General features: G+C 35.2%; 1 protein-coding gene across 4 annotated transcripts in view; it reads right to left on the bottom strand.

The window, feature by feature from the left end:
• Positions 1-617: 617 nt before the first annotated feature.
• The window catches only part of LOC18441870 (Galactose oxidase/kelch repeat superfamily protein), a 35,341-nt gene continuing 21,744 nt past the window's right edge, over positions 618-14,214 (bottom strand). Inside the window, exons 14-22 of one of the 4 annotated variants that reach the window (XR_002282224.2) lie at positions 8,479-8,691; positions 8,203-8,364; positions 7,571-7,708; positions 6,657-6,809; positions 6,000-6,086; positions 5,765-5,833; positions 5,568-5,668; positions 5,003-5,113; positions 618-972 (exon numbers count right to left, since the gene is read on the bottom strand). Coding sequence is in view for 2 of the 4 variants with exons in the window: in XM_011627848.3 (XP_011626150.1) it covers positions 5,095-5,113; positions 5,568-5,668; positions 5,765-5,833; positions 6,000-6,086; positions 6,657-6,809; positions 7,571-7,708; positions 8,203-8,364; positions 8,479-8,691 (942 nt within the window). In the remaining 2 variants the exon portion in view is untranslated. Of the gene's footprint in view, positions 973-4,845; positions 5,114-5,567; positions 5,669-5,764; positions 5,834-5,999; positions 6,087-6,656; positions 6,810-7,570; positions 7,709-8,202; positions 8,365-8,478; positions 8,692-14,214 lie in introns of those variants that run through there. The other 3 variants (XR_016057080.1, XM_088868974.1, XM_011627848.3) reach the window with 3 other exon arrangements.

Raw genomic sequence — 14,214 nt, 5'->3', positions numbered from 1 at the left:
ATTCAGTGCTTTGGCCGATTCGAGAGAAGGCTTAAGATTTTTTTTTTTAATTTAGTATAAATAAATTATATATATATATATAATATAAATAATGAAAAAATAAAAAAATATATTTTTATATAGCTATTTCTTTACTGGCCGAAGAAAACCCTAATCATATCCGAAGCAAGCCCGAAACGGCCGGAATTTGGCCGAAGCAACACGAATCTGACCGATGCGACAACATCCGACTTCTCCTCTTCAGATTATACCCAAAATCCGAAAGCTTCGGCCTCTTCGACAGGAACTAAGTGAATTTGATAACATTGCTATGGTGTGAGCACCCTTCCATTCAATAAAACCTGAACTCAAAAAATTCAAATCATTGAAGAGAAAGGGAAACCCAAGAAAAGCTTAAAAATGTTATTAAAATAAGCAAAAGTTTTTTTAAAAGGTAAAAATACACATACTGATTCCATTAAAAAAATAAAAAAAGATATTTTTTTTATGATCTTTAAAAAAGTCGAAGTTTTTCACGAATTTAAAAGAACATAGAGTTTTTGAAAAAATCATGCTTTAATCGAACTAAAAGTACCCAAGTAGCCTTTTTCCATGTTTGTAACCATGAACTGAGAGTATTTTGGTATAATAACATAATTTAACTCACCAGAGCCAAATGACTACAATTATTTTGGCTTTTATCCGGGCTCCAAACCCAAGACTTTCAAAAATGTATATGAGGGGACCAATTACCTCTTAAACGTCAAGATCATAATCATTATTGACCATTGGATATATACTCGAGCTATTGGGGATGCCTCACTAATTCGGCACAAAATTCAAAATAAATACCCTCAAAAGTTGTCTCATACCTCGTTACCACGTGTGGTTTTCAATCCTGTTGATACCACCTAGTGACACCTGCAAAAAAACGTTTAACTACCTAATCTATACGAAAAATCGGGTAGGGGCCTATCTTCTCCATTGAATTACCTAAAAAAAAAAAGAAAAAAAAAGAAGTGATTAGTCTTATAGTATAGGGTATAGTTTCTATAAGGTTGCAACCTTAAACAATCTAATTAAAGCCCACCTCCAAATTTTATCATAACATGTAATTTTAGTGTTAAAATTATCAGGATTATCTCAAAATCTATTTTCATATCAAATCATAAAATTTTAAACTCAAAAAATGGGTAAAATCAAGTAGATCTATAAATATTTGAAAATCTTGAAAATAAACGATCTGGATAATGTGTTGCAAGATGCACTATTTTTTGGACTCAAAATCTTTTATTTTTTTCATATTCACATTGTCGAGATGATCAATTATAGGGTTTTTCAACATTAAAACATTTTTCAATGGATTTTGAGGTGCATAGTTAAGTCTACATTTTAAGATTGCAACCTTATATAAACTTTTTCCTGCCGTATATAATCCCACAACTTTTTATTAGAAAATAATACTTTGAGTTGAATCCCAAAACAAGTAGGGCACTTGGTTATTTTCCGCAACTTAGATCAGGTGAGCCAAAAGACATAAATAACCCCACTTATTTTGGTTCTAAACTTTAAGGCTTTCTAATGAAAAATATGTTCCTAGTTCACTTGCTCAAACGAACTAGTTCATGGTAGACATTCATTAAGTTTTTCTTTCAAGCCAGACAAAAAAACCCCTAAAAATTTCAATATACCCCATCATTTCTTCTCTCTCTCTTTTATTGACTTTTGATTATAAAAATTAACACAAATAAATATTTTTATACCATTTCAACCCAAAAACTTTTTTAAATAAGTGAAAAGAGAAAATGAAGGTTAAAAAAATCTTTGAGATGAAATGATATAAAAACAATTGTTGGTACTAATTTTTATAATCAAAAGTCAATAAAAGAGGGAGATAAAAGATGCGGGAATATAGCGAAATCATTAGAGATTTCCTTATGCTGCTTAAAAGAAAAACGGAAAAATCTAACATGAAATAATATGAGAAATTAGGGTTTTATACGAAAATTTTCCTTTTAACAAAATTTTCAAAAAATAATCTAAAATAAGCTTTTTAAAAAATACCCACTCTGGTGGTAAATTAGTTGATTCAAAGATGGATTGAGCATATTATTGATGTCTTCCCTCTACTTTTGAATGTTCTTTTGCCAGCCAATTCGGTCAAAGGTTCTTACTATTTTAGATACTTATTCACAACTTTCATTAATGGGAAGCTAGCAAGCATTTTATCGGCATATTATCTGCAACATCTTTTTTTTTTTGGGATTTTATCCTATTCTTACATCAATAGAGTATAATTTTTTAAAAAAAATGGTAATGTGAAGTTTAAAAAGAAACAACTAAAAACTTTAAAGGAAAATGTTTGTATAAGGTTGCAACTTTATATTATGAAAGTACAATGCACTTCAATAATTCAGTGAAAAAAGTATTATGAAGTTGGCAAACTTTTTAATCAGCTCAAAATGCATGTACATTAAAAAATAATAATTTCAAGTCCTAAAAATAGCGACCGGTAAAAAGTTATTTGAACCATCTATTATCAAGATCTTTCAAATATATCTTACTTGTACAATATACGGTGGACACCTTATTCACACCTCACTCAAAACTTTAAACATGACCAAATCTTATAAATCACTTGTCTTGAAATATTTCCGTTGTATTCCAGAAAAGAGATCAATCTAATATTCATATATGGCTCATTGTCGAACCATATGGCTTTCAACTTACACATCTTTAGAACCCACGCAAATAGCTCTTCACTCCTAATTTAGATTTTAGATCTATTTGTAGTTTATGATTTTATTTTCCAAATTCAAATTAACATTAAAAAAATGACAATATTGCTTCAAATTGGATTCTTTTTCTTATGGGGAATGATCATGTGTATTTTAAATACACAGTAACACGATTTGCACCTCTCTTATACATCCAAAATCCAGACCACTACACTATCATCCTCAAAGTGAGCCTCTCTAAACCTAGTTCCAACATCCTCAAAGTTGATCCCTGCCCCCCCCCCCCCCCCCCCCCCCCTCTCTCTCTCTCTCTCTCTCTCTCTCTCTCATTCATGCAAGCCCTCCTTTAGGCCCCCCTTCAAAACCCTCATCTCAACCAAAAACAAACAACCAAGGTTTTTTCTCCCATTAGAAAAAGAATACATATTGCAATGTTTATATATAAGTTAATTATATTACCATAAAGGTAGATGTCTTTCTTATTTAAAATTCTGAATAAGTAACATGTTTAAACAAGATAAATCTTCAATAATCTCTCCTTGATTTTCTCTCCATCTCATTATCTCAAGTAATCATCTCTCACTCTCCCTCCTAAATATGGAAACATTTCCCTCCATCTTTCCCTCAATTTCCTCTCTCATGTCTCTCTCCTCCCTTCTCTCCAGACTCTCTCTCTCTCTCACTTCTCTCCCTCCTTTAAAGAAAGGGATTAGGTACCCTAGGTTTTTTCATTCAGAAGTCATGTACTCTATATACACTATAGAAATAAGATCCCTCTCTATTTTTGGAATATGTATATATCCCTTAACTCTGGCTTAATAATGAATCAGGAATACTATTTCATTTTTTAGTTCACAAGAAATTGAATTAAAAAAACACAGGTTCCAAAATATTTTTCAAAATAGTCGAGTTTCGAACCAATGTGTCACTCAAAACAAAATACAAAGGTTCCATACTTGAAGAGTGATGAGCAGAAAAAAGAAAAAAAAAAGAACATGACATTTTTTAGATCTGGCAAAAATTAATAAATATCATGCCAATTTCCTGACAACTTTAGTCTTTATCGTCATAATAAGATACAATGAACTCATCGCGTTTTCACTAAAATAAGAACAAAGAATCATCAAGAAATCGTCATAATTAGATACAATGAACTCATCGTATTTTCACCAAAATATGAACAAAGAATCAGGTAGAAATTGTCATAACAAGATACAATGAACTCATCGCATTTTCACTAAAATAAGAACAAAGAATTACGAGTGGTTCTTCACGAACTAGAGAATAGCTTTTTGGACTAGGAAACTTTATCTCATAATGAAACATTAATTACATCCAAATATACATACAATAAGAATATTTACTTTTTGGTACAAGAAAAACACAATCATGGTTGATTATTAGATGTGAAATTGGGTAATTGGAGATCGAGTGGGCACAAAATCCAAAATAAATTTTTTTGAATATTGTGACACTTCAGTTTGCCAGATTTCACAATCAATAGTAAAAAATGACTGTAATTTCTTGGTACCAAAAGTAAATAGTTTTATAATATACAAAGACCCGGTTTCTATACATCCAAGCCCGCATATGTAGAAATGCGGGCATATTAATAAATCTATTTTTGAGATGGATTTTTTGACTTAATTTTTAAGGATATGTAATCTCTAACATGGAGATCATGAATATGAATAAATAAATAAATTTAAAAAACTAGAAATCATAATTCTAGTAAGAAAATATTTGGACCGTTAATTTCCATTGTTTTTAGATGGAACACCTACTTGAATCCATCTTTAAGATGGATGCTTTACACTTTTTGGACCGCATATGTAGTCATGCGGTCCAGCCTGCATGAGACAATTTTCCAATATATAATCCCTAATTATATTAGGCGACCACCAAGGCCAAGAAGAAGATATGTCCCAGTCCAGCTTTTTAACACTTAAAAAGTCCCATAAGAAAAAGAGGACGTCTACCGTGCCTCCCGCTGTAGCACTATGTATTCCCTCGGTCAAAAGAACTATTTGGGAGATTATCTCAACCTAAAAATTTTGGGAACCATCTAGGAATCAGGAGAAGATTATTCTCAAAAGAAAATTTAAAATAGAGTTTTCTAATACTTAGATTTCACCCTCTAAAAATTGGAGACATTATTTTATTTTTTTCAAGTACATAGATGGTACAATTAAGAAACTTTTAGCCTAGGTTAATATATGAGTCAAAGAGATTACATCCCAAACAAAAACTTGGGGTCCTAACATTAATCCTAGATGGGGTTTTACCTGAGGGAGCAAATAGACAGTATACTACCGTGGGCGCACACTATCTTTTGCCAAGAACGATGCTGGCAAGTGAGGCAGAATTGATGGAAGCGTCAAAGAGGAGCATGCAAGCTACAGTACACCATTACCAAGAATAAAAATGTTATTTACCCAAAAAAAAAGAATAAAAATGCTCACTCAAAATTTCAAATATTATGGAAATTAGAAAAAGAATACATTTTTTCACTGCTTATCAGCAGCAGCCTCCAAATAATTCTTGAAATTGAATAAATCAGAAGTACGAAAGCAAATGATATAATTCCAAGTTAACTGGTACATATTTAAGCTTTATGCAAAACAAGATGGCTAGCAGCTAATGGCTACATTTGTGTGTGTGAGAGAGAGAGAAGCACCAGCAGAAAAAATTTCGACCAAAGAACACAGGCTTCACAGAGGCCATAACGTATCATCTATCAGTACGAAGCCATATTGACCTTAAGAAACACAGATGGAATGATCCATGCTATGAAATCAAAACCACAAGTAGACAGCAGGGATGAGGAATGGCCTCTGACAAAAAAGCTACCTGTTTGATACACGATTCTTGGTCTTTCTATTGCCTTGTTTTCTCGAACTGGTCTCTTGGATTTCTTCCTCAGCCTTTTGCTCTGCCTCTAGTTTGGCTAACTGCAAGATATACAAGATATCAATAGGCCCATTATAAAATAAGATCAGCAAAACTTAGTTAGGGCAATAAAAACATTAGCAAGCCTCTAAGATCACCTCTTCAAGAATAGGTAGTAGCTCTTTGTAGCGGCCCTCGGCAAGATCAAATCCATCTTTCCGAAGCTCCTGTTTCATTTTACAACACTTTGTAATTAGCGTTGTTAGGAAAATACTTTGAAGTACCATATTCACAACTAAAAATTCAGTACTGAACCATAAACTAACTTGGCATAGTAATTGTTTAGGCAGACAAGCAACACTACTCTATTGAGATCATCAATTGAAGAATCACCTTTCCAGTGTGTTGCGTGTGTTCATGAGCAGCCATTTGCCAGTACATAGACGTCCGCTTATAAAAATCTCTGAGGGATTCTCCAGGCTTCGTGAAGGAAAAGTATAGATATAAACAACGACTCACCAACATTAAAATGTAAATCCACTTATCAAAAGGCAGCATTTGTGTGAAAAGTGTGTTTATACAGACAAATGCATGTTTATGTGTGGAGCTTAGTACATTTAATACTAAACAAACTTGTAAAAAAGAATTGCATGGATTAATCAAAACATGCTGTAAAAGCTGCTTATCAAGGTCATTCCTGACACCACAAAAGAAAACATGAGGTAATAGCTGCTTATGGCAGCATGTACCAGGAAAAAAAAAACCTAAAAGTCAGCAAGTACTAGTTATTGCTCCCACAGAAAAGTCACACATCAAATACAGAGTGACACTGTATGGGCTTCAAATTTTAGCTCAATTTTCCAATTTTTTTTTTTTTGAGAGTGGAGTTCAATTGTCCAAATTAACAATTGTATTCAAAATGCATCTATGGTCAGAGAAATAGAAAATAAATTGCAAGGAGAGATTCAGAATACTTGACACAGTAGTTTACTCTAAAGTCAACAATAAATCTTTGGCGATTATCAAATCCATCAAGTGTTGTTTTCTTACCATTGGTGTCCTCTGAGAATCTGAAAGGCCAAGATTGGCTCTTATCTGCTCTATACGAGCCCGTTTCTCTTTTCTGCGCAGGTTCTTAGTCTCACCTCGGATTAGGGCAACTGCTGATTCCATTCCCAAAGTATTTTTCTCGTCGCCCCTAACCTTTGCACAAAAAGAATGAACTTTCAGAACAAACTAAAATGAAATATTAGGATATAGCTACAAAACAGTGATAAAAAGATCCGTAATGTCACTATAAGGTTGTATCATTGACAAATAATTCACACCGTCCACATAAATTAAGAACATAAGTTTTAAAAGGGTAACAGTGGTTCGTGGTCATAACTCTTTTTCTTTCAAGTGAGAACTGACATAAAAAGGAGGTCCCCATAGCTACTAACTGGACACACTCACAAACGTCAGTCGAGTGAATCCCTCTTAACTCAGTTCATAAGGGCAGTATATTTTGAAAGAACGGCATCACAAATTCACAATGAGAATACAAGAGCAATATTTTGAGTAACCATTGTAGAAAAGCGTTACTCAGAAAGCAAAAGATCACAGAAAGACCGAATCTTGAAAAAATACAACATGGCATCATATGTAGCAAAGCAACAATAGGAAACAACTCTAAAAGGAAAGATGGTCCTAAATCATTTTTTGATGCTTTGTTTTTTCTACAATACAGTAGATACCACAGTATATTTCTGTGATCCACCTTTAGGAGGGTGGGTGGGAGGGTAAGACTGAATCTTGAAAGAGTACAACAGAGCATCATATGTAGGAAAATAACAGTAGAAGACAACTCTAGAAGGAAAGATTGTCCTCAATCATTTTTGGATGCTTTACTTTTTCTACAGTATAGTAGGTATATTATTTTATGATTCACCTTTAGGAGGGAGGGAGGGAGGGAGAGAGAGCACCTCTAATTCATCATCATCGTCGTCGTCATCATCATCATCGGTCTCAGCATCATCACTGCCACTATCATTTTCGTCTTCATCTTCGGAGCACTCTTCATCTTCATCTTCACTAACTTCAAGCCATTCTGATTCAGACGCCTGATAGAACATAAGAACAAACACCATAGATCCCAGTCACCATTTCAAAACTGCATGTTGAACCAAGCTCACGGAAAAAATTAAACACGCTTTAAGTGACAAGAACGAACACAAACTCTCATGGAAAATGAATTTAGAAAGGTTTGGATGATGATTTACAATCAATCATATTGTTGGACAAATGGTGGTCATAATCCATCATAAGATGTCTATGAGCTATAGAATACAAATATGTGGCATACTGAAAACTCCCATAGGCGCAGAGTAAGAACATTTCATAAATATATCCTAACATTCAAATTGTTTGCCAGATAATATAAGATTTCCGAAGTTGTCTTCCACCGATATAGCTACAAAATGAGGAGAGACCATCTTTCACCAGCCTGGAGTGAGCAAAGAATGCTATATCTTGATGTGGTCTACAATGACGGCAAATATAAACTGAACCAAAACAAGGGGCGCAGGAATAGAGTAGAGATGAAAGAGAGACAAACCGGTATTATGCACTTCCACTCATCAAGTTTGCTCAGATCAAGTGTGTATAGATCGTCCAGAGTAATTTCTCGATCTTTGAGCTCCATCATACCTCCATACAGGTAAAGTGTGTCTCGTGCCACAGCAACACAAGCATTGATTCGTCCACAAGGCTTCACTACCTAGGCATTAAAACAGAATCGTAGAAGACACGTCAGGGGTGAAGGATATCATCATATATTATACAAACACTTGAAAACAATTGCTCTTTAACAGGGAATACTTCAGAGACTCACCTCAGATTCTATGCATGCCTGCTTATTGGAGCCTATATTTCCTCTATCAAGCTTTTGTTGAGAATACGAGTTGATTGACAGCTCAACAAAATCACTTTCCACCCCAAGTGGTACTTCCCTATCAGGTTCGGAATTCTCCAAATTATCGACAGGGTCCTTGTTGCCATTGAGAAGAGTATCATCTTGCTGCACAGTTTTCTTGCTTCCTTTTGCCTAGGAACCAAAACATCAAATATTTTCATACTTCCAAAGGCACTTATGCAATGCACTTCATCTCATATAAATTCATTAGCAGAATCTACTTTATACTAATATCAAACTGACCAAAACTCCCTCGTTGTTAAGTGATTCCTGGCAGATTGAAAGAAATTATGCAGCATCCTCATTAATCAAATCAAGGGTTTTAATCACACATAAAGATAAGACTCAAGCTGACTGGTATACAAAATACATTAATACCGCTGAATGCATAGTAAAACACAAACAACCCTGAACAAACAGACAAGATACACAAACTTCTAGATATACGACTATAAAAATCTTAGAAATACAAACCATAATGACTTAAGATATGTTTTGCTTCCTGTTTTGGTTTTTCTTCAGAACTTTAGACGCAGCTTATCTTCACAAGTTTAACTTCCTGATGGTGCAATTTGCTGGTGGTGAACAAGAAATCATATTAAACGCATGGAAAATTTCGTTTTTTTTGTTTGTTGAGATATAACATGCGTTAATCATGTTACACACAATAGAAAAGCACAACAAACAGCATTCATCAAAGGCTCCTTTTCTTTGTTGATGTGTATCAAAATTTTATTAGGGTAAAATATATAATACAATTGTATGCCCCAAAATAGGGCTGTGTTATTGAAGAGAAAACTCGCTTGAGGTATTGGTGTTTGTGCACCATAATCTCATTAGAATAAAAACTGCAAAATGTCAGTAATTTAAACACCACGATTTTGAAACTGTTTCAAAAAAGCAAAAAGTTGAAGGGCAAAATTGCGAAGTGCCACTCCCATCCGGTTACGACACAGGCAAGGAGAATGAGATGGGACCAATGTGTCAACTGACAAAAAGCCCTAAATAAAAAATCAAAAGCTAAAATCAACGCATGCTACTCTAAACAACCAAAGACCAACTTGTCTCTGTCTTCCAACATAGGAGATAAATTGGTAAAAGTTAAACCGACTGGATAATTTGAATGAAGTGCCGTAGCAAGAACAAAGCTAATCAATACAGCAAAAAAAGTGAAAATTTTCAGACTGAAAATAAGATTGATGCACTGGTTCTTCAGATAACAGAAAATAAGGACCGATATATACTCCAAAAATTGGATGAAGACAGGAAAAAAAACAATGTGGGGCGATAAACCGCATAAGACAATCCACCTCACCAAACTATTAAGGTAATCTATCAAATTACCCATAAGAAATGAGCAATTTAACACTTTACCCATGTCTTTCAATTTAATTTCAAAATACGCCATGAAAATATACAATGTCTTGGCTTGCAATAGTTATCTCAAATGCATATTTTGATAAATTTTCCAAATGCTAGTAAAATATTTCTCCAAAGTATGTAATGAACTTATGATTATCACAGTGACAATAATGGAGTCGAAACTGAGAAAGTGCTCCATGACACTGAAACCCCCTTGAATCAGCCTATTCTTAAAGAAATTAACCATCAAACCTTGGGAAGTAGCAAGGCTTGACTACTTATCATGGTTTTCAATCAAGACTCAGGATCCTGCTGAGTCCGAGTAACTCGTTCAAATCTGAGTAGGACTCAGAGTTTTTGGACACTGTCAAGAAGATATAGTTTGACTCTTTTCTTTTATAGAGGGAAAAGACGTACTTTGATTATAGGGAAAATATCTCCATACCCCCTATTTTTAGATTTCATTTCACAATAGACCCAAGGTTTTAAAAGATATCTTGGGCCATAAAAATTGTAGATTTTATTTCTTCTAACCCCCCGAGCTAATTTAAACTTGTTCTTTAAGCCAAACAAATCTAAAAAGACATGCCTTTTTTAAAAGCCATCCTCCCAAACTTCTCTCTCTTTCTCTCTCTCCCCGCACCCCTTCTCTCTCTCCATCACTCTCTCTCCTCCTACTCTCTCTCTTCACATTTCCCATCTGTCTCCCCTCATTTTTACGAGCTTCACCATACCCACAAACCCAATCCACTTCATCCTTGCACCAAGTAAGTATTCAGGTTTCAGCATCTCTCCCTGCCTCTCTCTAGCTTTGGGGTTTGATCTGATCATCTCTCTCTCTCTCTCTCTATTCCTCCCTTTCTCTTTGTGTTTTTTGGATTTCAGCCTTTCCCCCTTCCTTTCAATCTATCGAAATATTTATTTATTTATCTATGTTACTACCTCTCCCTCTTCCCCCTGTGCTTTCGGAATTTCAAAACCTTCCCTCTCTCTCTTAACATATTTCAAGCTTCGATTGTGGATAAAAACTCGAAAGTCGATAGATCCAAGCTCCGATTTCAAAACCAAGCTAAAACTTTTGAGGCTTGATTTCTTAGAGTAGCTAATGTATAAATCTTGCAGCGGACTACATGATGGCTATTTTTGGAACAAATTTGGAGTAGTTTTGTTGCGGATCAAGAGAAGATATCAAAGCTTTGGTGCATCGTTGAATGAGAGGTCTAAACAGGGGCGAGATTTTTGAATGAAAAAGCCACCCCTTCACGTTTTGATCCCAAATTTTGGATATGGGATATGAATGGAGAAATGATCAACCTCAATGTCTAAATTGCAATCCAAATACAAGTTTAGCATATGAATCAACATGATGAAAAAGGGACACAAAAAAAGGGAAAAAAAGACAACTACAAATTGAAGCATGAACAGTGAGCCACCTGAGGAACTCGGTCCAGTTACCTGCCCGGCCAAACTCGACCAGTGTTTCAAAAAGCGCTAGGCAAGTCCTAGGCGGATTGGGGGGTCCAGGCCGCCCAGCGCCCAAAACCTGGGCAGCCCAGTTGAATCCAAATAAGGATTTTGCAGTTATTTAAGTATTAGACTATCAGTTATATTCAAATTATATTACATATTAGCATTTAGCACACATTCCATAAGCATAACCATAATCCATAAGTCTGTTCATACTCCATAACCAATATCCAATTAAAACTTAAAATATGCCAACCAAATTATAAACCTATGAAAGTAATCCTTGAAGACTCAAAAGAATCTTCAATAGTTCAAATGTTCAATACACAATACTTCAATCAAAATTCAAACTTCAAAGTAACAAAGTTTAATAATTATTCAACAATCGACATTCATTCATCATCAGAAAATCTTGGGTCAGCTGCATTAGCATATCATCGGAGTCGATGGAGTCGTCACCCTCCTTGACATATTGTGACTCGTCTTCCTCCGTCTCTTGTGAATCTACCTGTTCTTCCTCCTCTTCCTCCACCCATGTTCCTAAGAGGGTCAGCTGATGTCCCTGAAGCATCCATGACAATGCCCCATATCAATCCTTCATGCCCCTCGACCTCATCATCATCAACTAACCACTCCATAGCATTGTCCATATTTTTTTATCTGATGAGGTCTCTATTATCTCTCTTAGCAAATCTGTCCTTCAAGAATCGATTGTACTTCACATAGACAAGGTCATTGAGCTTCTTTGATTCAAGCCTGTTCCTTTTCATTGTATGAACCTAACGAACTAAAATGAAAGCGAACTAATTAAAATCTAATATATATGGTTCATGAATTATTTATAAAATTATACAAATTACCCTTATGGCCTTACCCCTTAAAAAGTACTCAAATTCCGCTCACAACAGGATGAAAAAGTGGTTAGGTTTAAGATCCGAATGGCCAACTTTTGTAAATTTGGAGAACTACACCCATGTTGGCTCCAACAATGGGCTGCAAAGAAATAAAAAAAATCATAAATAAATAATAGAAATACTTGATTACTTGAAGAATTGAACTTGATGAAGATGAAGTGATGAACTTAAGAATATTATTAATATAATAATATTTAATACCTAGATTATTTTTGGTCCTTTGCCTCATTACCATTAGACTCCCAAAAGACTTTAATGAGCACTTGTAATTTATCAGCTCATCAGCACATATAATATCCTGCATTTCAAGATCAAGGACTAGCACCTCTACACACTTATTAAATCCATCCATAATTGTGTCATTTGTTTGTATATCCTAGTTAATATAAAACAAAGCTGAGTTCAAGAAATAACCAGCTATATGCAATGGCCGATGTAGCTGCTTATCCCACTTCTCATCAATAATCTCCCAAACAGGCTTGTAGCGGGTTTCTTCATCATTGAAATTTTGGGCTATCTCTCTTTTGCATTCCTCCATAGCATCATATATATAGCCCATAGAAGGCTTGTCACTATCAACCATGCGTAGGACTTTGATAAGAGGAAAAAATAACTTAAGAGTGTCCTTCACCCCTCGCCAAAAAGCCTTAGAAAGTATAGTATCTCTCATCTTCTTTCCAACCTAAGCCTTAGACCACTTGCATGCTCTCCACTCATCTAAGGTAAACATTTGCCTCAACTGCACTCTCCTCGAATGTATGCTATCTAGGCATAAGTACCAAGTCACAAATCTTGTGACCCCGAGCCGCACAATCTCTTTCTTCTTTGTAAAAGTACGCATCATGCTGAGGGTGATATGGTGGCTATAAATGAAATTCGTAACATACTTGGCTTTCTTCACTGCACCTGATATCTCGGTTAAACCACCAAGAGCCTCAAGCATGAGGTCTATACAATGTGCTGCACATGGTGTCCAAAAGATTCTAGGATAAGCTATGCACAACAAATTAGATACAACAACATTAGGAGCAGCATTGTTTGTGACAACTTGTCCAACAAGATGCTCCCCAACCTCCTTGATTCCCTTCTCTATCACTTGAAATATGTAATGGGCATCATGGATATGATCAAAGGCATCAATAGACCTCAAAAAAACAGTCCCTACTGGACCATTCACAAGCAAATTCATTTGACTTCTTCTCTTCTTACCACTCCAAGCATCAATCATAACAGAAACCCCATACTGAGCCCATGCATCTTTCTTAAGTTCTACAACTTCCTTCGTGGCACTCACTGCCTTTTTTAAAAAAGGATCTGAAAGCATATATGGGGTTGGGGGTTTCATCCCAGGACCAAATTGGCCAATTACCTCTACTGCAGCATAAAAGTTATTCAAGCGAGCGATATTGAAAGGAATGCCCGCCTCATAAAACCATGTAGCCAAATAATATGTAGCTCTATCTCTCTCTTCCTTCTTGATTATATTTTCAATGGTTGTTTGCTTTTTGGTTTTCTCTCCTGCAATCTCAGGGTCAGGCCGAGGTAAGAAACTATCCATAGGGCCTCTAACCCGAGGCTTCTTAGTCCCAGAACCAAACAATTACAACTCCCTTCTCCTTTCCCCTAATAATGGATTTCTCAACTCTTGACATCCCTCCCCAATCCTTTCATCATCACTATCATCATCATCAAAACTGACTCGAACCCAAGACCTAATCTTTGCTATAGAGGCAAATCTCTCATCTTTTTTCAGTTTTACCAAGTTCATAAAATTATTTATTTCCTCTTTAACAGCATCAGGAGTCTTTTTACATGGGGTAACATCCCCCTGGTACCGGCAAGATGTTTCTTGAACCGGTTTATGCTCCCTTTTGTATCCTTTTTTGCATCTTATGCAATTTTTATCATTAAG

Source organism: Amborella trichopoda, chromosome 6, assembly GCF_054954075.1.
Source record: "Amborella trichopoda isolate Santa Cruz 75 chromosome 6, AtrichopodaSantaCruz75HAP2 v2.0, whole genome shotgun sequence".
NCBI classification, from domain to species: Eukaryota; Viridiplantae; Streptophyta; class Magnoliopsida; order Amborellales; family Amborellaceae; genus Amborella; species Amborella trichopoda.
This window is presented reverse-complemented; position numbering and strand designations above follow the sequence as displayed.